This window comes from Periophthalmus magnuspinnatus, chromosome 5, assembly GCF_009829125.3.
Source record: "Periophthalmus magnuspinnatus isolate fPerMag1 chromosome 5, fPerMag1.2.pri, whole genome shotgun sequence".
Lineage (NCBI taxonomy): Eukaryota > Metazoa > Chordata > Actinopteri > Gobiiformes > Gobiidae > Periophthalmus > Periophthalmus magnuspinnatus.
In genome coordinates, this window is record NC_047130.1 from 15559768 (window position 1) to 15584524 (window position 24757).

The following is a 24757-nucleotide window of genomic DNA, read 5'->3' on the forward strand; positions in this document are numbered from 1 at the left end:
CACCAGGAGCAGACTTGAGACTCGCGCATGCGCAAAATAGCTGTTCCGGTGTGTCTCGTGGTGGTTAGCTCGGAGCTAAAGCTAAAAACACTGAGTGAAAATGTGTAAAAGCCGCACTCTGAGAGCTCTGGTGAAGGAGCGGCTGACTGCGGCAGCTGAAGACATATTTGCGCTGTTTGAAAGAACGATAGCGGAGTATGAGGAGGAACTGTGTCGCTCCAAAGAGGAGAACCAGAGGAACCAGGAGCTGCTGGAGGCTCTGAGCCCGAGAGTCGTGCTGGTCAGAGCGGGTGAGTCCTCACGCACACACTGGACACAAAGTGTTTATATGTTTTAAATATTATTAAGTGAGAATTATTCCATTGGTCACTATTAAAACTCCTGAGGCCCGCACAGGTGGAGCAGAGCGGAGGACACAGAGAGGAGGAGGTGACCAGAGTTGCGCGCACCTTATGCCCACATCCAGGGGACAGGGGGATTCTGGGACACTTCTCCATTTACTTGTTTTCTGCTCTGATTTTGGGCTTTACAAAAATACATCGAATTGATTTGAAACCGGGTGTGTCTCTTCCGCGACACTGATCATTAACCTGACAGTTCTCTTCACCGGGACAGGGCTAAAACGAATACAACCGGTTGTTTCTGACACTGGACACGCGCGGGACCTCCCTGCGCGCACAGGCGTGTTTTTAATGTGCATCAGATTGATGACGCACAGAGCGCCCTGTTCTCTCGGTGTCACATGGGCACTGGTCCCGCGGGGCCGTGGTAATGACTCTATAATAAGTGCACATTCAGGGACCAGTCTGTGTCTTTGACATACACTTTAACCTAAGAAACAATGCGGTGCTTTTTCCACTGGGTCAGGACAGCGCCTCCTGCTGCTCACTTGTGATTGAATGGGTTTAAGTGACTCAGCGCGTAGTCCTGGGTCCTGGTCGCAGCCAAAGCTTTTTGACTAGATCAGCAACACATCCCAGTCATCGTCAACTGCTTAAATATCAGAGGGAGACCGGCTTAGGTCTGACCTCAGCAGCCTGCAGAGACGTGCACAAACATTCAGCTAATTTTAGCCTGGATAGACCTGTTCTGTTGGCTATAACCTGCTTAAACTTCACCATAGAGAAACACAGAGGCTAACCTGCCAGCATAGACTGTATATATGAATGAACGTAGCGAACGCAGTGGCCGCCATGTTTGGCGTTCACTTAACATTGGAAAATTGTCACCCCTCTCTCTATTGCTGTCAGACTCGTCATTTTGGTCAGGTTTGATTGACAGTGTTGCTAAGCGCCAGGTCCCTGCTAAACCAGTGATGTGGGCAGGAAAGGGCATTACCTTCAACAGCCTCATTCCTGATTGGCTCTTTGGTTGCTATGATACTCACAGTCAGAATTCCAAATATGGAACTCAGGTCCAAATTGGCCGCTATAACTACTAGCCTCGATGAGCTTCATTTCGAGCCGAACACTGTGAGTGATGTCACACTCACTTAGTCCACTTCCTGCTGCAGGTCCTGGCTCGACGAAGCCATCAGGACAACATCATCTGCAAACAGCAGAGATGAAATCCTGTGGTTCCCAAACCAGGCCCCCTCCGGCCCCTGGCTGCGCCTAGAAATTCTGTCCATAAATATAATCAACAGAACCGGTGACAAAGGGCAGCCCTGGCGGAGTTAACATGCACCGGGAACAGGTCTGACTTACTGCCGGCAATGCGAACACAGCTCCTGCTCCGGTCATACAGGGACCGGACAGCCCTTAGCAAAGAGCCCCGGACCCCATACTCCCAGAGCACCCCCCAAAGGACACCACGAGGGACACGGTCGAATGCCTTCTCCAGATCCACAAAACACATGTGGACTGGTTGGGCATACTCCCATGAGCCCTCGAGGACCCGATGGAGAGTATAGAGCTGGTCCAGTGTTCCATGACCAGGACGAAAACCACACTGCTCCTCCTGAATCCGAGGTTCGACTATCGGTCGAATTCTCCTCTCCAGTACCCTGGAATAGACCTTACCGGGAAGGCTGAGGAGTGTGATTCCCCTGTAATTGGAACACACCCTCCGGTCCCCCTTCTTATACAGAGGGACCAACACCCCGGTCTGCCATTCCACAGGCACTGTCCCCGACCGCCACGCGATGTTGCAGAGACGTGTCAGCCAAGACAGCCCCACAACATCCAGAGACTTGAGGTACTCAGGACGGATCTCGTCCACCCCCGGAGCCTTGCCACCGAGGAGCTTGCCAACCACCTCAGTGACTTCAGCCAGGGTGATGGACGAGTCCGCCTCTGGGTCCCCAGTTTCTGCTTCCTCCTCGGAAGACGTGACAGTGGGATTGAGGAGATCCTCAAAGTATTCCTTCCACCGCCCGACAACATCCCCAGTCGAAGTCAGCAGCTCTCCACCCGCACTGTAAACAGTGTTGGTGAAGCACTGCTTTCCCCTCCTGAGGCGTCGGACGGTTTGCCAGAATCTCTTTGAGGCCGTCCGATAGTCCTCCTCCATGGCCTCCCCGAACTCCTCCCAACCCCGAGTTTTTGCCTCTGTGACTGCCCGAGCCGCGGCACGCTTGGCCCGCCGGTACTCATCAGCTGCCTCAGGAGTCCCACGAGCCAACAAGGCTCGATAGGACTCCTTCTTCAGCTTGACGGCATCCCTTACTTCCGGTGTCCACCACCGGGTTCGGGGATTGCCGCCGCGACAAGCACCACAGACCTTACGAGCAGCCGCATCGACAATAGAGGTGGAGAACATGGCCCACTCGGAGTCCATGTCTCCAACCTCCCCCGGGATCAGGGAGAAGCTCTCCCGGAGGTGGGAGTTGAAGACCCCTCTGACAGAGGGCTCCGCCAGACGTTCCCAGCAGACCCTCACAATGTGCTTGGGTCTGCCAGGTCTGTCCGGCTTCCTCCTCCGCCAGCGGATCCAACTCACCACCAGGTGGTGATCAGTTGACAGCTCAGCCCCTCTCTTCACCCGAGTGTCCAAGACACGCGGTCGGAGGTCAGATGACACGACAACAAAGTCGATCATCGACCTCCGACCTAGAGTGTCCTGGTGCCACGTGCACCGATGGACACCCTTGTGCTCGAACATGGTGTTCGTTATGGACAAGCTGTGACTAGCACAGAAGTCCAATAACAAAACACCGCTCGGGTTCAGATCGGGGAGGCCGTTCCTCCCAATCACGCCCCTCCAAGTGTCACTGTCATTACCCACATGGGCGTTGAAGTCCCCCAGGAGAACAACGGAGTCCCCGGTTGGTGCACTGTCTAGTACCCCTCCCAGGGACTCCAAGAAGGCCGGGTACTCTGCACTGCTGTTTGGCCCGTAGGCCGACACAACAGTGAGAGACCTGTCCCCGACCCGAAGGCGCAGGGACGCGACCCTCTCGTTCACCGGAGTGAACCCCAACACACAGCGGCTGAGCTGTGGGGCAATGAGCAAGCCCACACCAGCTCGCCGCCGCTCCCCGCGGGCAACGCCAGAGAAATGGAGAGTCCAACCCCTCTCAAGAAGTTGGGTTCCAGAGCCCAAGCTGTGCGTGGAGGTGAGGCCGACTATATCTAGCCGGTAACGCTCAACCTCCCGCACAAGCTCAGGCTCCTTCCCCCCCAGCGAGGTGACATTCCATGTCCCCAGAGCTAGTCTCCATGTCCGGAGATCCGGTCGTCGAGGTCCCCGCCTTCGACTGCCGCCCGGATCTCTCCGCACCCGCCCCTCATGGCTCCTCCCGCAGGTGGTGGGTCCACGGGAGGACGGCCCCACGTCGTTCCTTTGGGCTGGGCCCGACCGGGCCCCGTGGAGAAAGGCCCGGCCACCAGGCGCTCGCTGCCGAGCACCCACCCCAGGCCTGGCTCTAGGGTGGGGCCCCGGTAACGCCAGTCCGGGCGACGTAACTGGCCTCGTTGTTTCTCTATTCATGATGGGCTTCTGAACCGCTCTTAGTCAGACCCGTCTCCGAGGACCTGTTTGCCATGGGTGACCCTACCAGGGGCATGAAGCCCCCGACAACATAGCTCCCAGGATCATTCGGGTGCTCAAACCCCTCCACCACGTTAAGGTGGCGGTTCGGGGAGGGGGTCTTACTATATTGTTATTATTATAATCCAGCTAGTCCAGTTCTAGTATTTTATTTTGTTACGTTCTCACTAAAACCACAGAGGAAACATATCATTCTATCCACCTTGTTCAGGAAGTTGCTGTGGGTGCGACGCCATCTTTCAGGTTTTATTATTTTGCATGGGGCTGATCTTGACCGCATATGAGTTCTGTCTGGACAAGATGTTTTAAAGCCTCCAGTCTGTGCTCACTTGTTGGTCACGTTGAACATTTTACACAACTGAACCCACTTTTTATCAGATTTTGATGTGAGTGGGATTCTGTCAGTTTCTGTTCTGTTGCATGAAGAACAGGCGCAGAGGCACAGGGATTGTTCTGTAGATCTTTATTGTTGTTTACAGCAATTCAGTCGGGTTAAAGGCAGTACACGGTGAGATTGTACCAGAGTCTAACAGAGTCTAACAAAGTCAGTCTCACAGAGTCTGACGAAGGTGAGCTTGCACCAATGTTTTATATTACTCCAGCTGTGGGAGTTAACATTCTATAGATAAGAAATTTAAAGCATAATCGAACAATGTGATTGAATCAGTGTTCTACAATACCCAGAGTGGGGTGATATATGGCCACTGCTGCATGGAAAACAGAACGTTTAACACAATTATAGAAAGTAAGCAATATTACATTTATATATTGTCCACAATTCCCACTTAAGTGGAGATGTTACCACAAAGAAGGCGAAGTTTCGCTCCACCCCTCACTCTTAAAGATCATTGCAGAATGAAGGGGAGGGGATAAAGAAAACGGCAGGGGCAGAATTGGGATTGAGCCCAAAACTCTCATCTAAAATGGGTAGTTTGTTTGACATGTAGTTTCCCGTTTTCTCGTGCAGGTGTCCACATGCCCTCCCTGAGCCCTGGCCCAGGTCCAAACCAGGAAATCCCAGAGACTCTACAGAGTAAAGAGGAGCCAGAGGAACAGAGCGTCAAACAGGAGGAGGAGCAGCTGCCAGTGTAGGCCTCAAACATTTACATACTTCTAACTAATGTTTCCTCAGACAGATGCTCTGTGAACACTGCACAGGTCTAAACTACAGGGTTAACACGTTTATACAGACTATACACCAGAGAGACACATTCAGTAATTTCCTCTGCAGGGACATTATATAACATAGACCTTGCCTTCTCTTTTAAAGCCATCAAGGAATGGAACGGGCTTCCAGAAAATCTTAAGAACATAGCAGATTATCACAGCTTTTCATGGGCTCTTAAAAACTGGCTTCTTGACCATCAGTCCTCCCCACACTAACAATACCAGACGGGTATTCGGCCATCAGATGTTACCCTCGTGGGCATCATCTGATGGCCACTAGATTACCAGATCATGAGTGTCATAGTATTGTCCTAGTGTCATATTACTGTCTTGTTTACATTTATAATACCAATAAGGTACAGAGCTATCAGATGCTACCCTCGTGGGTATCATCTGATAGCGACTACACTGTATTTATTCTGATATTTGTTGCATTTTTCTTCTCTATGTCTTGCACTTTAATAACTTGTAGATTGCACTATGTATTGAAAATTTTGCACACTTGTCTTTTGTATTGCACTTTTTATATGTGAATTGTTTTTTAACGTTTGTGACACCAAGGACTATGGATGGAAATTAGCATTTTGCTAAATCTGGCGCAGCCATCTTTTTAATGTATCTGCACACTGTCCTTCAAATAAATAAATAAATAGATAGATAACTGCAGCCTCTGCTGTGTCCTATTTGGAACTTTTCTAATAGTGTTTTTGATTTTCAGTGTCCAAGAGTCCAGTGCTGTCTGTGTGAAGACAGAAGACTCCTCACTGCATCAACAAAGACAACCTGAACCCAGAGAGGAAACACGGGGAGAGGACATCAGCACAGAGCCACATTTACACCCAGAGACTGGGGGACACACGGAGCACTGCTCTCACACTGACAATGAGGAAGACTGGACAGCTCCATTCAGCTGTTCAGCTGCACAGATGGAGACAGAGGCTGATGGAGACCACTACAATCAAGTCCAGATCAGAGCCACAAGCTCCACTGGACCAAACTCAGGTCTGTCTCCCATATACAAGTCTGCACCAGAGACCAGTGTCACTGTGAACTATGGAGATATGTCAGGAACAGCTGAAGGAGCTGAGGACAAGAAACACCAGTGTCCTCTTTGTAAAGTGACATTTAGGATTAAACAGAGTTTAGAAATACACATGAGAGCTCACAGAGGAGCGAAAGTTCACAGCTGTTCATATTGTCCAAAAATATTTGCCCAAAGGTCTGGTTTAGAAACACACATAAGAGTACATACAGGCGAAACTCCATACAGCTGTTCAGTCTGTGAGAAATCATTTAAACAATTGTCTTCACTAAATTACCACAGACTGACACATACAGGTGAGAGACCATTCAGCTGTTCAGTTTGTCATAAAACGTTTGCTCGTAAAAATAATCTAAACGCACATAGTAGAGTACATACAGGTGAGAAACCATTCAGCTGTTTATTATGTGAGAAATCATTTGCCCAATTGTCTTCACTAAATTACCACAGACTAACACATACATATGAGAGACCATTCAGCTGTTCAATTTGTCAGAAAACATTTGGCCGTAAACATAGTCTAAATGCACATAAAAGAATCCACACAGGAGAGAGCCCTTACAGCTGTTCAATCTGTGGGAGATCATTTAAACAGCTGACTGGACTAAATTATCATAGAAAAAAACACACTCTGGAGGGATTCTGTGTAATTCCTCAGTCGTCCAGGTCTGAGCCATAGCAAAGAAAAAATCTGTCAACTGGACAAAATGCTGTAGGAGTAAAGACGTTGGGCTGCTCATCCAAGCCACTTCTTCAGTTCTGGTCAGATTACTGCTGGACACTGCCTTATATCTATCTGAAGAGAGGAACTAACTACACTGAAAACTACATTGGAAACACCTTTTGTTTACAGTTTCTGTTTGTAGACTAGGTCTATTGAGCTACTAGGTGTGCACTGTGCCTGAGTCCTACGTGGCATAGTCATTCAAGCCCCTAATGAGTGATTTCACACCGATTAGCGTCCTGGCTAGCCCTATTGATTTCTTTGTTCTCTTTGTTTGCTTTGGGTCTGGATGGAGTTATAAATGGGGGACGGATAGGCTCCCATTCCTGTTTAAGGAAGGATTGTCTTTCCTAACAAAAATAGCTTTTTTTTAAACTCCTCTTAACCATTTCTTTTTGTCCAGTTGAAAGATTTTATTTTTCTTTGCTACACTCTGGAGAGAGACCTTTCACCTGTAAAATTTGAGGCTCTAAAAGGCTGTATGATAACACACAGGTTAAAAAACATTCAGCTGTTTAATCTGTAAGAGAACCTTTGCCTATAGTTTTAGTTCAGAGTCACACAAAATAAAGCATACTGGAAAAGAAACCATTCAACTGTTCAGAGCGTGAAGCTGCTGTGTTCATGTGACATTAGAACATTCTAAAGAGCCTACAGTTCAAAATGGTGCTGGAGGACAGACAGAACACAGGGGTGGATTTAAAATGCAGATGTTTGGACCAGGTTTATGGTAAATCTCTGTGTACGTCTTGAGTCTAATGTCCATGTGAAATAAAAATAACTCCCACAATAATAAAAGTCGTGCGTCTTCTCTGCCTCCACCAGTGAACTAGGAGGAAGTATTTTTACATTTACAGCTTTCTAAATAAAGATGTATGCATTATTGTTTATGTTTCTTGATTATAAAACTTTAACTGTATATTGGTGCTCGAACAGAAGCATGGGGTTGAGTAGGCTTGAGTTTGCGCTGTCTGCAAATGTTTTGCGTTATTTAGAGATTGTCAACAAACTGTCCTGCTGTCCTGAGACAGCCAGTGAGTTAAAAATACAGAAGAAATAAAACAGAAATAATAAAATTAATTAAAAGAAGAGATTGGAAGAAGAGTTGTTTTGGCCTACAGGCCAAAGAGCAGTGCAGATTACCTGGGGACTCCATTGTTCTACTGGGGGACTTCAACATCCACATGGACAACGACAGTGACACCTAGAGAGGCGTGATCAGGAAGAACAGCCTCCCTGATCTGGCTGAAGGCTGAAGAAGGATTTGAGGCTCCTATTGAGCCTTGTTGGTTTGTGGGACTCCTGAGGCAGCTGATGAGTACTGGCAAAAAATTGGGGTTGGGAGGAGTTTGGGGAGGCCATGGAGGAATACTATTGGTTGGCCTCAAAGAAATTCTGGCAAACCTTCCGGTGCCTCAGGAGGCGGAAGCAGTGCTTCACTCACACTGTTTGCAATATAAACTTTACAGAGCAGGTGGAGAGCTGCTAATCTCAACTGGGGATATCAGATGGTGGAAGGACTTTTACGATATCAATCTCACCGTCATGTCTTCCTCAGATTTAGGAGCAGTGTGGTTTTTGTCTCGGACGCTGAACACTGTAACAGCTCTATACTCTCCATTGGGTGCTCAAGGGTTCATGGGAGTTTGTCAAAGTCCACATGTGCTTTGCGGATCTAGAGAAGGCAGTCGGCCTGTCCCTCGTGATGTCCTGTGGTTGGTGCTCTGGGAGTATGGGGTCCAGGTCCCATTTACTAAGAGCTGACCGGCCCCTGTATGAGCAGAGCACAGCACAGACGAGCTGCAGGATGGCAATAAGAGACTGGCCAGGCATTGGGTTAATTTGTCCAAAAAACACAAGTTCAGGACATCTGCACTCAATCTGTACATCCCTGAGACAGTCCTGCAGAGCTCTGACTGTGGTCACATTACTGAGACAGAACCATAGAGCTCTGACTGTGGTCACATCCCTGAGACAATCCTGCAGACTGCTAACTGTCACCTGGATGTCATTGGCATCACTGGCAGATATACTGCAAAACAATGAAATGCCACATTGTGCTTTCCAATACATCACCCAGGGAAAGCTTATACGCAGCAAAGAGGGTCAGCCTGAGATCGTGTGCCTCAGGGTTCGATCAAAACAATAGTGCAGGACCCTTAATGCCCACATGTGTCTCCAGGTGGGACAGAAGGACGCTGTGGTCCACCGTGTCGAAGGTAGCTGATAATTTCACTGCCTGATCTGTTAGGATTTATTGTTTTATTGATTTTAGAGCAACTCTGATTGGAACTAACCAGCTACCGGTGTGCACAGATCCAATTAGCGTACCCTGATCCTCCGCATTGTGTAGAATTATTCTGCATTAGTTTTGAGTCAGTGGTTCTCAAAACATAAAAGCTATTGAAAAAACTGTGTATTTATATATTTTGTATGTTAATTATTAATATTTTAAAAACATATTTCATAAACAGAGCTTATAAAAGACTTTCCTTATTTTAGTTAATTCATTTATTTTATTATTTCTTTTTTATTATTTATCTATTTTTTATTTTTATTTTGCTGAATTTGTCCCAGTAAGGCAAATTGTTGACAGTCCCTAAATATCACCCGAAACGTTTGCTGATACTTCTAGCGAAGTCAAGCCCCATTGGATCGCCATGATCATCTACTGCTTTCCCTGAGCGAATATGTCGAATATCCAACTTCACGTTGGTAAACTCGTGTGTCATCAGTGGTTTAGTCTTGGTTTATTTGTACTCGTGAGAAAGTGTAAGGTCCTCTGCTCCACCGTTACATTCTCAAAGCGATACGCTTTCACACTCCTGTAGGTGGCGCTGTCACCAGGAGCAGACTTGAGACTCGCGCATGCGCAGAATAGCTGTTCCGGTGTGTCTCGTGGTGGTTAGCTCGGAGCTAAAGCTAAAAACACTGAGTGAAAATGTGTAAAAGCCGCACTCTGAGAGCTCTGGTGAAGGAGCGGCTGACTGCGGCAGCTGAAGACATATTTGCGCTGTTTGAAAGAACGATAGCGGAGTATGAGGAGGAACTGTGTCGCTCCAAAGAGGAGAACCAGAGGAACCAGGAGCTGCTGGAGGCTCTGAGCCCGAGAGTCGTGCTGCTCAGAGCGGGTGAGTCCTCACGCACACACTGGACACAAATCTATATGTTTTACATTTTAAATTTCATTTAAATAAGAGTTTACCGCGGCTCAGTAGTCTCATCTTTTGTCTCAAGGCGGGCTTAAAACACTGATGGAGTTTAATGTTTCTTCCACAGCTTTTGTTATTCTCTTTGTTACTATTAAAACAAATATTACTAATACAGATATACTACTAATACAGGTATACTACTAATACATCATAGTATCATGGGCTGCACTTCCGGCTCCATCGGCTCTGGCTCCAGTTCTTCTTTATACAGTATATGGAGTAGAGGCACTAAAATATGTAGTTTGTTTGACATGGAGTTTCCCGTTCTCTCCTGCAGGTGACCAGGTGCCCTCCCTGAGTCCTGGTCCAGGTCTTAACCAGGAAATCCCGGAGACTCTACAAATTAAAGAGGAGCCAAAGGAACAGCGCCTCAAACAGGAGGAGGAGCAGCTGCCAGTGTAGGCCTGAAGCATTTACACACTTCTAACTCATGTTTCCTCACACAGATGCTCTGTGAACACTGCACAGGTCTGAATTACAGGGTTAGCACGTTTATACAGACTATACACCACAGAGACACATTCAGTAATTTCCTCTGCAGGGACATTATATGACATAGATAACTGCAGCCTCTGCTGTGTCCTATTTGGAACAATTCTAATAGCGTTTTTGATTTTCAGGTGTGTCCCAGAGTCCAGTGCTGTCTGTGTGAAGACAGAAGAGTCCTCACTGCATCAACAAAGACAACATGAACCCAGAGAGGAAACACGGGGAGAAGACATCAGCACAGAGCCAAATTTACACCCAGAGACTGGGGGACACACAGGGCACTGCTCTCACACTGACAATAATGAAGACTGGACAACTCCTTTCAGCTGTTCAGCTGCACAGATGGGGACAGAGGCTGATGGAGACCTCTACAATCAAGTCCAGATCAGAGCCACAAGCTCCACTGCACCAAACTCAGGTTTATCCCCCAAATACAAGTCTGCACCAGAGACCAGTGTCACTGTGAACTACGGAGACATGTCAGGAACAGCTGAAGGAGCTGAGGACAAGAAACACCAGTGTCCTTTTTGTAATAAGAAATTTAAGAGAAAAGATCACTTACAAACGCACATCAGAATTCATACAGGAGAGAAACCTTACAGTTGTTCAGTTTGTCAGAAACCATTTTCTCAAAGGTCTAATCTAGACGCACACACGAAAACACACACAGGAGAACGACCTTTCAGTTGTTCATTTTGTCTTAAAGGATTTATGAGACGTTGTGACATGGATCTTCATATGAGAACACATACAGGAGAGAAACCTTACAGCTGTTCAACGTGTGATAAAACATTTGCCAAAAAGTCTAATCTCAAGGCCCACATGGGGACACACACGCTTCCCCTTAAATCTGCTCTGGATCCACATGAAATGTTGCGTTCGTGTGATCTCGGAAACTTTGACTTCCCAAAAACAGACAATTCATTAGATCAGGGCTCCCAAACCCACCACAACCCGTGGACCAAAACAGGTCCTAGTGATGATTTTTACAGATCCCAGCATATAAAATGCATGAGCCCATATGGACTACAGTTCCCATAATGCACTGCAGCCTATAGCACTGACATAAACATTAAAAATTACTTTTACAATTTGTTTCATCAAGATATTTAGAAAGCCCTGTTGTTGTGATAATGTAGTTTGAGTGAGGAAATGGTTATTTGCAGGGGTTTTTTTATGATTAAATAAGGATGTTTTTCCAAAATATATTACTGCCAACTTCATTAAGTTACATGAAAATGGTACTAATACTACACTAATATAGATAGCTAGTTTAGTACATCGCATCGTCACATTTTTATATAGGGCTTTTCCATCTTCAAGGCACTCATAAAGTCATTAGATTAATCATTGTTCCTTATACCTCTAGGCCCCGCCCCTCATTCCCGCCTCACTCTCCCCTTTAGTCCTCCAGAACCCACCCCTCCTCCTTCTTTTAATCCTCCAGGCCCACCCGTCCTCCCCGTTTAGTCCTCTACCCCCACCCCTCCTCCTCAGTTTGAGTCATATCTTGGAGTCTGTGTCAGTATCTTTTCCTGATAAATGTTTTTTATAATGTTTTTAATTATTGCTGATGTGTTGAAGTCATATCAGCAGAAACTCAGGCTTATGTAGTGTATTATTTTTGTTAAAATAAGAATACATTTTGTTTTCTTTATATCTATTGGGTGTTTGATGGGTCAATTTTTCATGCCGCATGTCATTTTTATAAACCAAAATAAATATAATAATAATAATAATAATAATAATAATAATAAAAACTATTCCATCCTATTAATAGTTGAATTGTTAATCCTTCGTAAACGTGGTGTTGAATTATGTCGGAGTATAAGGGTCACTTAAATTAAAAAAATTATGCGGGCTCTACGAGAATAAAGTAGCATTTCCACATTAAAGTTGTAATTTTACAAGAATAAAGTCGAAGCCTGAAAAAGTCATAATATTACGAGAAAAAAGTTGTAATATTACGAGAATAAAGTGGTATTTTTATGAGAGTATAGGCTGCTGTGCGTGAATGAGTGACCAGTGCGTTATGAAGAATTTGGAGCATTTTGGTCAGATATAGCAATTTCTTCCACATCTGTCTGGTTCCTCCGACTAAACAAACTCAAATCAGAATCAGAAGACTTTTATTGCCATAGTCTGTGAACACAGTTCACAAACTAGGAACTTGATTCGGTGAAAAAGTGCAACATAAACACACTGAATAAATACAAATACAAATAAGGGCATGCACAAAGTTAAAAAGATATGCTTAAAAAATCAAATGAAATACTTAAAGGGAGAAAATATATACAACAGCAGCATCAGAACAACAGTGCAAAGTGGCTTATTAAAGTGACCAGTGTTATAAAGTGTCCAGTTCAGTGCAGATATTATAAAGTGTTCATGAGACAAACAGCAGAGGGGAAGAAACTGTTCTTATGGCGAGAGGTTCTGGTCCCAATGGACCGTAGCCTCCTGCCAGAGGGAAGTGGCTCAAATAGTCCATGTCCAGGGTGAGAAGTGTCAGCTGCTATACGGCCTGCTCGCCCCCGAGTCCTGGAGACGTACAGGTCCTGTATAGATGGAAGGCTGCAGCCAATCACCTTCTCAGCAGAGCTTGCTTGCAGTGTCCCTTCAAAGTACTTATACTGATGATAGTGCAGTGATGGTGGGATAAAAGACACAGTATTTCATCGTGCGTAAACCCCAGTTGAAAGTTTATCTGAACAAAATGCTCCAAATTCTCTCTAACACACAACGCACTGGTCACTCATACACGCACAGCAGCCTATACTCTCATAAAAATACGACTTTTTTCTCGTAATATTACAATATTTTTTGCTCGTAGCGCCCGCATGATTTTTTTTAATTTAAGTGTCCCTTATACTCCGTCGTATTGAATAAATGTAAATGTAGAAGAAAATTAGGCGTTTAAAAAAAATCCTCCAAAACGGATGTAGTCCGATTTTACTTCCGGACTACAAATATACCCCGGTAGTACACGCATGCGTCCTCTGTCAGGGGAGGTTAACGCATGGTCAAACAGATTTATTCTTAAATTAGTTCAATTTAAACATTTCTACTGTCTATGTGTTGAATTTGTTAGTTTATCTTTGCGCCAAAATCAAGGTTGAGCGGATTTCCTCACTCACGTGCGCCAACGGCAATGCACAGCAGCCTGGCTCGTTATTTAATCTTCTTTCAGTATATCGGGACTAAATACAGGTTGGTACAAGTTTTTTGTGGGTAAAACATTTATCTTTATGTCCATGTTGTTGGATAAATGTATTTTTCTGTGGACAGTGGAGTGGTCAAGGTTCCTCCACAGCAGCTGAAGAAGAAAGGAGTTCAAGACCATTTAGAGGTGAGTTCAATCAAAGATGAAACTGAGTACTAATAATAATGATGTTGAGCTGCATATTTCACAAGTGTAAGACACTTAGACTAGTATACACCCATGGACCACTATGAACTTACTGGACTAAACCAGGACCATGGACCACTATGAACCTACTGGACTAAACCAGGACCATGGACCACTATGAACCTACTGGACTAAACCAGGACCATGGACCACTATGAACCTACTGGACTAAACCAGGACCATGGACCACTATGAACCTACTGGACTAAACCAGGACCATGGACCACTATGAACCTACTGGACTAAACCGGGACTAAACCTGGACCTGTTATCCAGAAAATGGAAAAAATCCAAAATGTCACAGATATCACATTCTAAAATAAGTTGTATCTTGTTTTCTGTTTTCCAGGCAGCCATTTTGAGGCTGAGGCCAGAGAACCACGTGTCTCTGTACGTGTCGAGCAGAACAGACGCCGGGGTCCATGCTCTGAGTAACTCCGCCCACTTTGACCTCCAGCGTAAAAACAAAGCTCCATTCACTGAGGAGATTCTTAGAGATGCCATCAATTTCCACCTGAGAGAGCAGAGCATCAGGTCAGACTGAGCAGAAGATCAGGTTGGAGTGAGCGGAGCGTCAAGTTAGACTAGGCAGCTGCAGGATGAGGGCCATGTCACAACATCACAAAGTCGGCATAGATTAAAGTGATTGATATTTTGCAGTGACATCACGCTGGGGGTGTTCTACACGTATGTCTGTGGCGGAATGTTCAGCGGTTACCATGGAGACACAATGCATACGTTACCAAACATAGTGTTTAGAGAGTCTAAAAACTCAAGAAAAAACACAAAATGGATTTAAAGAGCACATTTTCAGGAGCCTGTGGTCATGTTCATTGTACTGTCTTTAGGAGTTTGATTTTACACAAAAAGGTACGACGGAGTATAAGGGTCACGTAAATGAAAAAAAGTCGTAATATTACGAGAATAAAGTCGTATTTTTATGAGAATATAGGTGCGTTATGTCTTATGGAGAATTTGGAGCATTTTGGTCAGATAAACTTTCAACTGGGGTTTATGCACAATGAAATACTGTGTCTTTTAGCCCACCATCACCACACTATCATCAGTATAAGTACTTTGAAGAGACACTGCCAGTGAGTTTGTTTAGTCGGAGGAGCCAGACAGATTTGGGAGAAATTGCTATATCTGAACAAAATGCTCCAAATTCTTCATAACGCACTGGTCACTCATTCACGCACAGCAGCCTATACTCTCATAAAAATACGACTTTATTCTCGTAATATTATGACTTTTTTCTCGTAATATTACGAGAATAAAGTCATAATATTATATAAAACTTTAATGTCGAAATGCTACAACTTTATTCTCGTGGTGCCTGCATCAGTTTTTTTATTTAAGTGACCCTTATACTCCATCGTAAAAAGGTGAGAGAGACTCACTGAAAAACTGTTGGCTAATGCTAATGTTAGCTATCTTGTAACTGTAATGTTATTTGAGAGGGACTTGTTTAACAGCACAAATCAGCTCAGAGTTCAGAGCTCAGAGTTCAGATAAATCATTTCTATAGCGTCAGATTGTGTAAAAACAAAACTCAGATTAAAAACTACCAGCTTCAGACAGGGCAGTACCTAGAGTTAGCGTCACATCCCCAGAGAATGTTGATGACATCAGCAGCAAAGTATGAATTCTTTAAACTGTGCTGTTCAGATGTTTAACCATGTTCTAGTCATTTCTTCTCGTTGAGCCTCTGAAGTTGTATTTGGAGTGATTCATGTTTGAGTAATCTTTAATCGACTATTTTCAAGATTCCATTTTGTCAATTTACCCCCGTTTAACCTCCACTGGTACACTCCGACTGTGACACATGTCCACTGCGACATACACGCCCACTGCAACGTACACACTTCCTTCTCCAGTTTTATTCTCTTAGTCGGTGATACTCGTAGGATTCGACAGCGTTGCATCATTTTGGCACAAATGAAAAAAAAAATCCGTGGCTCACTAGTGTGATGTGAAAATACCCATAAATAAAAGCCTAAAACTATAAAAATGAGCCTTTTAAAGATAAAAACTAGCACAAAATGGTTCTAATTCTAATTCCCTGTCCCGTTGCTCTCCTCTGTTCAGAGTCACTCGTGCCGTCCGTGTTCCTTTGGACTTCCACTCGCGGTTCCAGGCTCAGAGCAGGACTTACCTCTACAGAGTTGCCCTGGGACCTGACAAGACTCAGATCCCCCTCAGCGACTCAGAGCTCTGCTGGAACCTCTGCACCACGTGAGATGATCTGTTGTGATGCTAACTGTAGGCACTGCTCCGTCTGAAGCTCTGTTAGACTTTAATCTGAATGTACCCAGTGGCCCCACATTTACAGGTGAGGCAGGGGGATCGAAATCGCAGTTTGAATTGGCGTCAAAACCAAATGGTAAATTTGAATCAATGGAAAATTCTTCTTATAGTGCCCTTTTCAGACACTCAGAGCAGTATTCATTCACCCCACACTCTACGTTGGTAAGACACTATTGTTGCCACAGCTGCCCTGGGACAGACTGATGGAAACGAGGCTGCCAATCTGCACCACCACCACTTCCCACCCAGACAAGGAGGGTGAAGTGTCTTGCCTAAGGACACAACAATAGTTTTTTTTCCATTTAGGCCTGTCTAGCAGAGAAATACTGCGATAAACGATAATGTTGAAACTACTTTACGGCACCGACACAAACCAGACTCTCAGTGAACCATTTTTAAAGAGACAGTGTTAAAAAGCCTGAGCTGCAGCAAATAAACAGCAGAATAAACCAGTTCTAGTCAAAGCCGTTGTTTATAAAACTCTCTACAGCTCAGACCTCACCGCATTACATAAAATGACCAAAATCTTCTCATTATTGCCAAAAAAATTTGCACATGCTAAATATTGAGCCCCAAAATTATTATCATTTCAGTTTTCATACACTGAACGATGAATCGACATACTAATTATTGTGACAGTCCTATTGCCACTAGCTCCCCCCTGATATTCACTGTCGTCTCCTGAGCTCCAGATGAGGTCAGGCTTTGACAGGGACTTGGCAGTAAAGGAACACGTTTCCTCCTGTGTTTTTGCTCCTTCTTTGTATCAGGGAGTTGGACATAGACTCGATGCGTGAAGCGGCGGCCATTTTGAAAGGGACTCACGACTTCAGCAGCTTCAGAGCCATAAACTCAGACCTGCCATTTAAAAACCCGGTCAAAACCATGGACCAGATCTGCGTTCAGCCGGGGAGCTCCTTCACAAGCAACCATTTCCACAGGTGAGTGTAAAAAGTACATAGTGTGGCATTAAATTATCTCCATGGAGACAAGCAGGACACGGTACAGGTCTGAATTCATGTTTCTCTAAGTATTTTTGAACAATAAAACAGCTGATGTGAGAGAGCAGTTTAATGCCATACTGTAGAACATTTCAAACAAGGTAATAATATCTGCATGAGACGAGCAGGTGGCGCAATTTCCACCAGTAAATTTCCACAGTGCATCTTTACAGTTAGTCTTATCTATGGGCTCTAACTTTGTACTGACAAAGTTAAAGTCAACTCTTTGTATCTTTCTCCCATGTTCTAATGCTGTTCCCTCATCAAAAACATAGATTAGATGTCACCCTTGCATTTTTGAGTAATTTTGTGATCACTCCTATTCAAACCCTCCTTACAGTTAGCAGTACGAGCCTGTACGAGGCTCCGCCCATAAGACTACATCACCCATGCTCCACACGACAATTCTCCATAAATATACAAAAACATGATACAAACCCTCCCGTGGACCCACCACCTGCGGGAGGAGCCATGCGGGGCGGGTGCAAAGAGATCCGGGCGGCAGTCGAAGGCGGGGACCTCGACGACCGGATCTCCGGACATGGAGACTAGCTCTGAGGACGTGGAACGTCACCTCGCTGGGGGGGAAGGAGCCTGAGCTTGTGCGGGAGGTTGAGCGTTACCGGCTAGATATAGTCGGCCTCACCTCCACGCACAGCTCGGGCTCTGGAACCCAACTTCTTGAGAGGGGTTGGACTCTCCATTTCTCTGGCGTTGCCCGCGGGGAGCGGCGGCGAGCTGGTGTGGGCTTGCTCATTGCCCCACAGCTCAGCCGCTGCGTGTTGGGGTTCACTCCGGTGAACGAGAGGGTCGCGTCCCTGCGCCTTCGGGTCGGGGACAGGTCTCTCACTGTTGTGTCGGCCTACGGGCCAAACAGCAGTGCAGAGTACCCGGCCTTCTTGGAGTCCCTGGGAGGGGTACTAGACAGTGCACCAACCGGGGACTCCGCTGTTCTCCTGGGGGACTTCAACGCCCATGTGGGTAACAACAGTGATACTTGGAGGGGCGTGATTGGGAGGAACGGCCTCCCCGATCTGAACCCGAGCGGTGTTTTGTTATTGGACTTCTGTGCTAGTCACAGCTTGTCCATAACAAACACCATGTTCGAGCACAAGGGTGTCCATTGGTGCACATGGCACCAGGACACTCTAGGTCGGAGGTCGATGATCGACTTTGTTGTCGTGTCATCTGACCTCCGACCGCGTGTCTTGGACACTTGGGTGAAGAGAGGGGCTGAGCTGTCAACTGATCACCACCTGGTGGTGAGTTGGATCCGCTGGCGGAGGAGGAAGCCGGACAGACCTGGCAGACCCAAGCGCATTGTGAGGGTCTGCTGGGAACGTCTGGCGGAGCCCTCTGTCAGGGGGGTCTTCAACTCCCACCTCCGGGAGAGCTTCTCCCTGATTCCGGGGGAGGTTGGAGACATGGACTCCGAGTGGGCCATGTTCTCCACCTCTATTGTCGATGTGGCTGCTCGTAGCTGTGGTCGTAAGGTCTGTGGTGCTTGTCGCGGCGGCAATCCCCGAACCCGGTGGTGGACACCGGAAGTAAGGGATGCCGTCAAGCTGAAGAAGGAGTCCTATCGAGCCTTGTTGGCTCGTGGGACTCCTGAGGCAGCTGATGAGTACCGACGGGCCAAGCGTGCCGCGGCTCGGGCGGTCACAGAGGCAAAAACTCGGGGTTGGGAGGAGTTCGGGGAGGCCATGGAGAAGGACTACCGGACGGCCTCAAAGAGATTCTGGCAAACCGTCCGACGCCTCAGGAGGGGGAAGCAGTGCTTCACCAACACTGTATACAGTGCGGGTGGAGAGCTGCTGACCTCGACTGGGGATGTTGTCGGGCGGTGGAAGGAATACTTTGAGGATCTCCTCAATCCTACTGTCACGTCTTCCGAGGAGGAAGCAGAAACTGGGGACCCGGATGCGGACTCGTCCATCACCCTGGCTGAAGTCACTGAGGTGGTTGGCAAGCTCCTCGGTGGCAAGGCTCCGGGGGTGGACGAGATCCGTCCTGAGTACCTCAAGTCTCTGGATGTTGTGGGGCTGTCTTGGCTGACACGTCTCTGCAACATCGCGTGACGGTCGGGGACAGTGCCTGTGGAATGGCAGACCGGGGTGGTGGTCCCTCTGTATAAGAAGGGGGACCGGAGGGTGTGTTCCAATTACAGGGGAATCACACTCCTCAGCCTTCCCGGTAAGGTCTATTCCAGGGTACTGGAGAGGAGAATCCGACCGATAGTCGAACCTCGGATTCAGGAGGAGCAGTGTGGTTTTCGTCCTGGTCGTGGAACACTGGACCAGCTCTATACTCTTCATCGGGTCCTCGAGGGCTCATGGGAGTTTGCCCAACCAGTCCACATGTGTTTTGTGGATCTGGAGAAGGCATTCGACCGTGTCCCTCGTGGTGCCCTTTGGGGGGTGCTCTGGGAGTATGGGGTCCGGGGCTCTTTGCTAAGGGCTGTCCGGTCCCTGTATGACCGGAGCAGGAGCTGTGTTCGCATTGCCGGCAGTAAGTCAGACCTGTTCCCGGTGCATGTTGGACTCCGCCAGGGCTGCCCTTTGTCACCGGTTCTGTTCATTATATTTATGGACAGAATTTCTAGGCGCAGCCAGGGGCCGGAGGGGGCCTGGTTTGGGAACCACAGGATTTCATCTCTGCTGTTTGCGGATGATGTTGTCCTGATGGCTTCTTCGAGCCAGGACCTGCAGCAGGCACTGGGGCGGTTTGCAGCCGAGTGTGAAGTGGCTGGGATGAGAATCAGCTCCTCCAAATCCAAGGCCATGGTTCTCGACCGGAAAAAGGTGGTTTGCTCTCTCCGGGTGGGTGGTGAGTCTCTGCCCCAAGTGGAGGAGTTCAAGTATCTCGGGGTCTTGTTCACGAGTGAGGGAAGGATGGAGCGGGAGATTGACAGGCGGATCGGTGCAGCGTCTGCAGTGATGCGGTCGCTGTATCGGTCCGTTGTGGTAAAGAAGGAGCTGAGCCGGAAGGCGAAGCTCTCTATTTACCGGTCAATCTACGTTCCTACCCTCACCTATGGTCATGAGCTCTGGGTAATGACCGAAAGGACAAGATCGCGGATACAAGCGGCTGAAATGGGCTTCCTCCGCAGAGTGGCCGGGCGCACCCTTAGGGATAGGGTGAGGAGCTCGGTCACACGGGAGGAGCTCGGAGTAGAGCCGCTGCTCCTACACGTTGAGAGGAACCAGTTGAGGTGGCTCGGGCATCTGCTCAGGATGCCTCCTGGACGCCTCCCTAGGGAGGTGTTCTGGGCATGTCCCACCGGGAGGAGGCCCCGGGGAAGACCCAGGACACGCTGGAGGGACTATGTCTCTCGGCTGGCCTGGGAACACCTTGGGGTCCCACCGGAGGAGCTGGAGGACGTGTCCGGGGTGAGGGAAGTCTGGGAGTCCCTGCTTAGACTGCTGCCCCCGCGACCCGGCTCCGGATAAGCGGAAGAAAATGGATGGATGGATGGATGATACAAAACTGTACACAGCAACTTGACAATACCTGATGTGATTTGCAGTAGTTTCATTAGTGGGATGCAGCTGATTGTGTTGTGATAGTGCTCTGAAGGGGGAGTGACTTAGCATAGAGAGCAAAGAGTGGGGAAGCTCAGGACTGCATAACACAATGTCAATAGTGTCTTATCTCATTATTATTATATCATAAAAAGAGTTAATTTCTCTCTGTATTCATGTGTTTTTTGTTTTCAGACACATCCCGTTCTGGGAGCTGACTTTCACAAGCAAATCTTTCCTCTACAAACAGGTGAATATTTGGTGCCATTTTGATTAATAATCTGTTATAAATGTGAGAGTGAAGCGCCCTCTACTGGTGTAATGTCATATTTGTGGAGGTACATAATTTTTTTTCATTAGAACTCCTCTTTGAACTTTGAACAGAATCTTATTATTATTAAAACATAAATAACACAAAGGCAATTGTTAAAGTTCACATTTTAAGCACGTCAAGAAGGAGTGACACAAAGACTGAAATCTTAAGATAAGATAAGATATGCCTTTATTAGTCCCACAGTGGGGAAATTTCAGTATTGCACCGCACAGTTCAAGAACAGCAGGAAAATGGTAACATGCAATAAAACAAGATAATAGATAATAGCTTAAAATAATTTAAAAATAGACTTAAAAAATAAGCTAAAAATAGACTCTAATAAAAAATAAACTATTATGTACAATAAGAGTGACTGATAAGTTTAACTGAAGTAAAACAAGAATTACATTTCAGAACACACCTGACACACATCTGACACACAGGGACATTCCAGAAGATGTTTGTGCAGATCTAAACTACAGGGTTAGGTTAGTTTTTATGCAAAATAATACACCCTGGAGACACAGGGAGGGCATCTGGCACACCACAGTAAAAGCTGGTGTCCTCTGGGGCAGGTGCGCAGGATGGCTGGAGCTCTGGTGGCCGTGGGCAGAGGTCGTCTCTCTCCTCTGAGCCTGAAGAAAGTGCTGGACGCTCGGGATTCCACCGCCTTCCCCCAGGGCCTGTCTGCGCCAGCTCACGGACTGTTCCTGACCAACGTGGAGTACCGGGACGAAGGTGAGTCAGCGGTCAACCACACGGACGGTTCCTCATGTTTAACACACAAACCCTGCATATTTAGGCTGAGTTCTTCTCTCAAACTGAAAACCGTGTTCCACCTTGTGATGTCATCATGTGGTAATACAGGAAGTGCTCCACTGTGTTTTTAAACTCCACACACCTTCACTAGAATCATTTGGATCATTTCAAACCTGGAATTTCCAATCTCTACTGCACTAAAGGTAAAAGGAGCTGTTAACTTGACAACTACCACTTCATGACATCACAAGGTGGAACAGAGCATTTTGAGCTTTGGAGATGTAACAGACTAATAATAAAGTGTTACTCAAACAAGTGTGAATGAAACAAAACACAACTCCTGGTCTGTTTTTGAGGAGGGAACAGCATTAGAACATGGGTTAAAGCTCATAAGAGTCAGTTTTGTGTGATACAGGAGCTTTTTAGTGTGAAGTGATCTAGGTCTGACTAAAGACCAAAAAAGGAACCAGAATAATTGGTTTGTTCCTTTTTTTCAGATCTGAAGTTTCCAAAAATGACAACGTCTGAAGAACAAAATCTGAGATAAGGTTTTATGAAAATTTTATAATTTGTATATTTTGAACATAATTATTCAAGCACTGTATTTTTGATAGTAAAAGACTCTCAAAAAACAACAAGCTCTACTGTTTTTTCAGTGTATTTATAAGTTCCATCATTTTGTACAGTGATGTCATCGGAAGCTACACATGTCAAGACAACAGGGCTGCTCGTGGCAATTATTACTATTTCGAATTTTACTGTTTTGAAATATTGTGAATAGGCCTGTTATAATAACAAATTTTGAAGGTTGATATACAGTAAATATAAATGATAATATTGAAAGTAATTTACGCTACTGACATAATGTAAAGTGAATTGGAGCCAGAGTTGACAGAGCCGGAAGCGCGCCCATAAGCACTTCCTATTTGGAACGTGGCGACTAGCAGGTTAGCTGGTGTTTTTATTTCACTATTGTGTCTGTAAATCAAGATATGAACATTAATAACAGACAGATCAGGCACCTTCTGTCCCCGAGGTCACACCTGCTAGCGTTAGCAACAGGTTTCACTGACAGTGCTGCTAAGTGCCCGCTCCCTGCTAAACCAGCAGTGCATTATCTTCAACAACCTCACTCTGGATTGGCTTTTTGGTTGCTATGATACTCCAAATATGGAACTTGGCTCCAAATTGGCCCCTATAACTGCAGGTGTCTATGTTGGATATAAAAAACACAAAACACAGGAACAAATTTGACTTTTTTCCATTTTAATTAAATAGTTTGAGCACATGCTTCTTATACCACACACCTCAGACAGCATCAGGCCTACAGCAGGTGTGTGGAGCGAGTGTGTGTGGAGCGGGTCTGTGGAGGTCTGCAGGAGCCGGGGTCATTCACAGTTGAAGCAGCAGGATCCAGGTATAACGACTGAAACGGCACGAACCAGGAGGCACCGGTATCTGAGTTACGGCTAATTGAAATTTAAATAAACACAATTATCAAATCAAAATCTCCCGTCTAATGCCTTATTGTGCATACAAATGTCTAACCCAGTAGTTTAGCTCTGTACAAACATGTTTTGAAATGTGATTCTTGCATTAGTTTGTCAATTCAGATTTCCAAAAGCAATAACATCTCCATGGAGACAAGCAGGTGGTGTAGCCTCCATCAGAAAAGATACGCAGTGAACCTTTAACAGTGGATATAAAAAACGTATTCATTTCTACTTGACTTAATAGAGATTTTTGAACATGCTTTGCAAATATGCTTTCAGCACACCCCCTACTGGTGACAGTAGTGGGTAGTACTCAGTTATGTTTAGTTTAATTTATTGGTTTATTTTAACAGGACAATGTGGAAACACATTAATCTCATAAAAGAAGAGACACTGTACACCAGATTTAGATAAAGCTCATTTCCATCTGCAGTCGCTGGGCATTTTACAAACTATTAAAATACTTGGGTAACTTTTTTAAGAAGAGTACTTTTCTATATTACTCCTACTTAAGTAACATATAGTACAGAGTAACAGTATTCTTACTCAAGTAAAAGTCGTGTTCCTCTTCCCTCTGTGAGTCTAAAGAGACTGGAGCTTTATGTAACAATATGAAATTATTTGAACTTTTGTGTTTCTGGCTCCTTCAGATGTGATTTAGTTTGGCTCATTTTTGTCGCTCTTTGAAAAAAAACACATTTTGTACATTATTTCATGTTCTTCAAATTAACTTCAAATTATAAATCAGATGTCACATCCCGGCAGTTACTCTTACTTGAGTAGTACTTTTCCCAAATACCTTTTTCCTCTTGAATCATTTCTTGGACCACTACTTTGCACTTCTACTTGAGTAAGATTATTTTGAAGTAACGTTACTCTTACTTGAGTAGTCTTTGGCTCTTCTAGCGCCTCCGTCTGGTGACTCCTGCCATTACATCATATGATTTAGGGTTTAATGAACATGCACACACTCACTTTAATGTCTACATCCAAGTGTCTAAATCAAACTGCATTCAGCAGTTTTTATAAATCCAAAAACATTCACAGACGCAGTGTGTTGGGAGCACACTCACGGTCAATTTGGCTGTTTGTTTTTTTTCTCACTGTGAGACTTTAGTCCATAAAGTCCAGACCTGGAACCGACAGTGGCCATTTTGAGGACTTACTGACCGATGAAAAGAGTCCAGAGTGTCTCACCTATATTTGAACACCACCATTTTGTTTTTAAATCCATTTGCGCACACGCAGGTCCAGAGAGTCAACATCTACAGATGCTCAAAATGCAAGAATTATATCATCATAGTAATTCAAATTTCAAGTTTTCCACAGA

The 24757-nt window shown here is 45.8% G+C and overlaps 2 protein-coding genes across 4 annotated transcripts; both read left to right on the forward strand.

Moving 5' to 3' along the window:
- The first annotated feature begins 42 nt into the window (after positions 1 to 42).
- On the forward strand, positions 43 to 12099 carry LOC117371524 (oocyte zinc finger protein XlCOF8.4-like). 3 transcript variants are annotated; one of them, XM_055222090.1, is made up of 3 exons: positions 43 to 290; positions 4958 to 5078; positions 5876 to 7715. In XM_055222090.1, exons 1-3 carry the CDS (start codon positions 101 to 103, stop codon positions 6876 to 6878), a joined length of 1314 nt encoding a protein of 437 aa, XP_055078065.1. In that variant the 5' UTR covers positions 43 to 100; the 3' UTR covers positions 6879 to 7715. The 3 variants fall into 3 exon arrangements, with proteins under 3 accessions (XP_055078065.1, XP_033823115.2, XP_055078066.1); XM_033967224.2 differs by lacking the exon at positions 5876 to 7715 and adding an exon at positions 10756 to 12099 and having other exon boundaries at positions 57 to 290; XM_055222091.1 differs by lacking the exons at positions 43 to 290; positions 4958 to 5078; positions 5876 to 7715 and adding exons at positions 9821 to 10054; positions 10413 to 10533; positions 10756 to 12099.
- Positions 12100 to 13590: 1491 nt separating this feature from the next.
- pusl1 (pseudouridine synthase like 1) lies at positions 13591 to 22560 on the forward strand. The gene is made up of 8 exons (XM_033967225.2): positions 13591 to 13834; positions 13913 to 13973; positions 14383 to 14567; positions 16122 to 16268; positions 17111 to 17281; positions 21058 to 21112; positions 21751 to 21913; positions 22432 to 22560. Exons 1-8 carry the CDS (start codon positions 13776 to 13778, stop codon positions 22479 to 22481), a joined length of 891 nt encoding a protein of 296 aa, XP_033823116.1. The 5' UTR covers positions 13591 to 13775; the 3' UTR covers positions 22482 to 22560.
- The last annotated feature ends 2197 nt before the right edge of the window (positions 22561 to 24757 follow it).

Coding starts and splice junctions, on each gene's coding strand:
- pusl1 (XM_033967225.2), top strand. CDS start 13,776: ATGCACAGCAGCCTGGCTCGTTATTTAATCTTCTTTCAGTATATCGGG. Junction 13,974..14,382: donor GAGTTCAAGACCATTTAGAG/GTGAGTTCAATC, acceptor TCTGTTTTCCAG/GCAGCCATTTTGAGGCTGAG. Junction 21,113..21,750: donor AATCTTTCCTCTACAAACAG/GTGAATATTTGG, acceptor CCTCTGGGGCAG/GTGCGCAGGATGGCTGGAGC.
- LOC117371524 (XM_055222090.1), top strand. CDS start 101: ATGTGTAAAAGCCGCACTCTGAGAGCTCTGGTGAAGGAGCGGCTGACT. Junction 291..4,957: donor AGTCGTGCTGGTCAGAGCGG/GTGAGTCCTCAC, acceptor TTTCTCGTGCAG/GTGTCCACATGCCCTCCCTG. Junction 5,079..5,875: donor GAGGAGGAGCAGCTGCCAGT/GTAGGCCTCAAA, acceptor TTTGATTTTCAG/TGTCCAAGAGTCCAGTGCTG.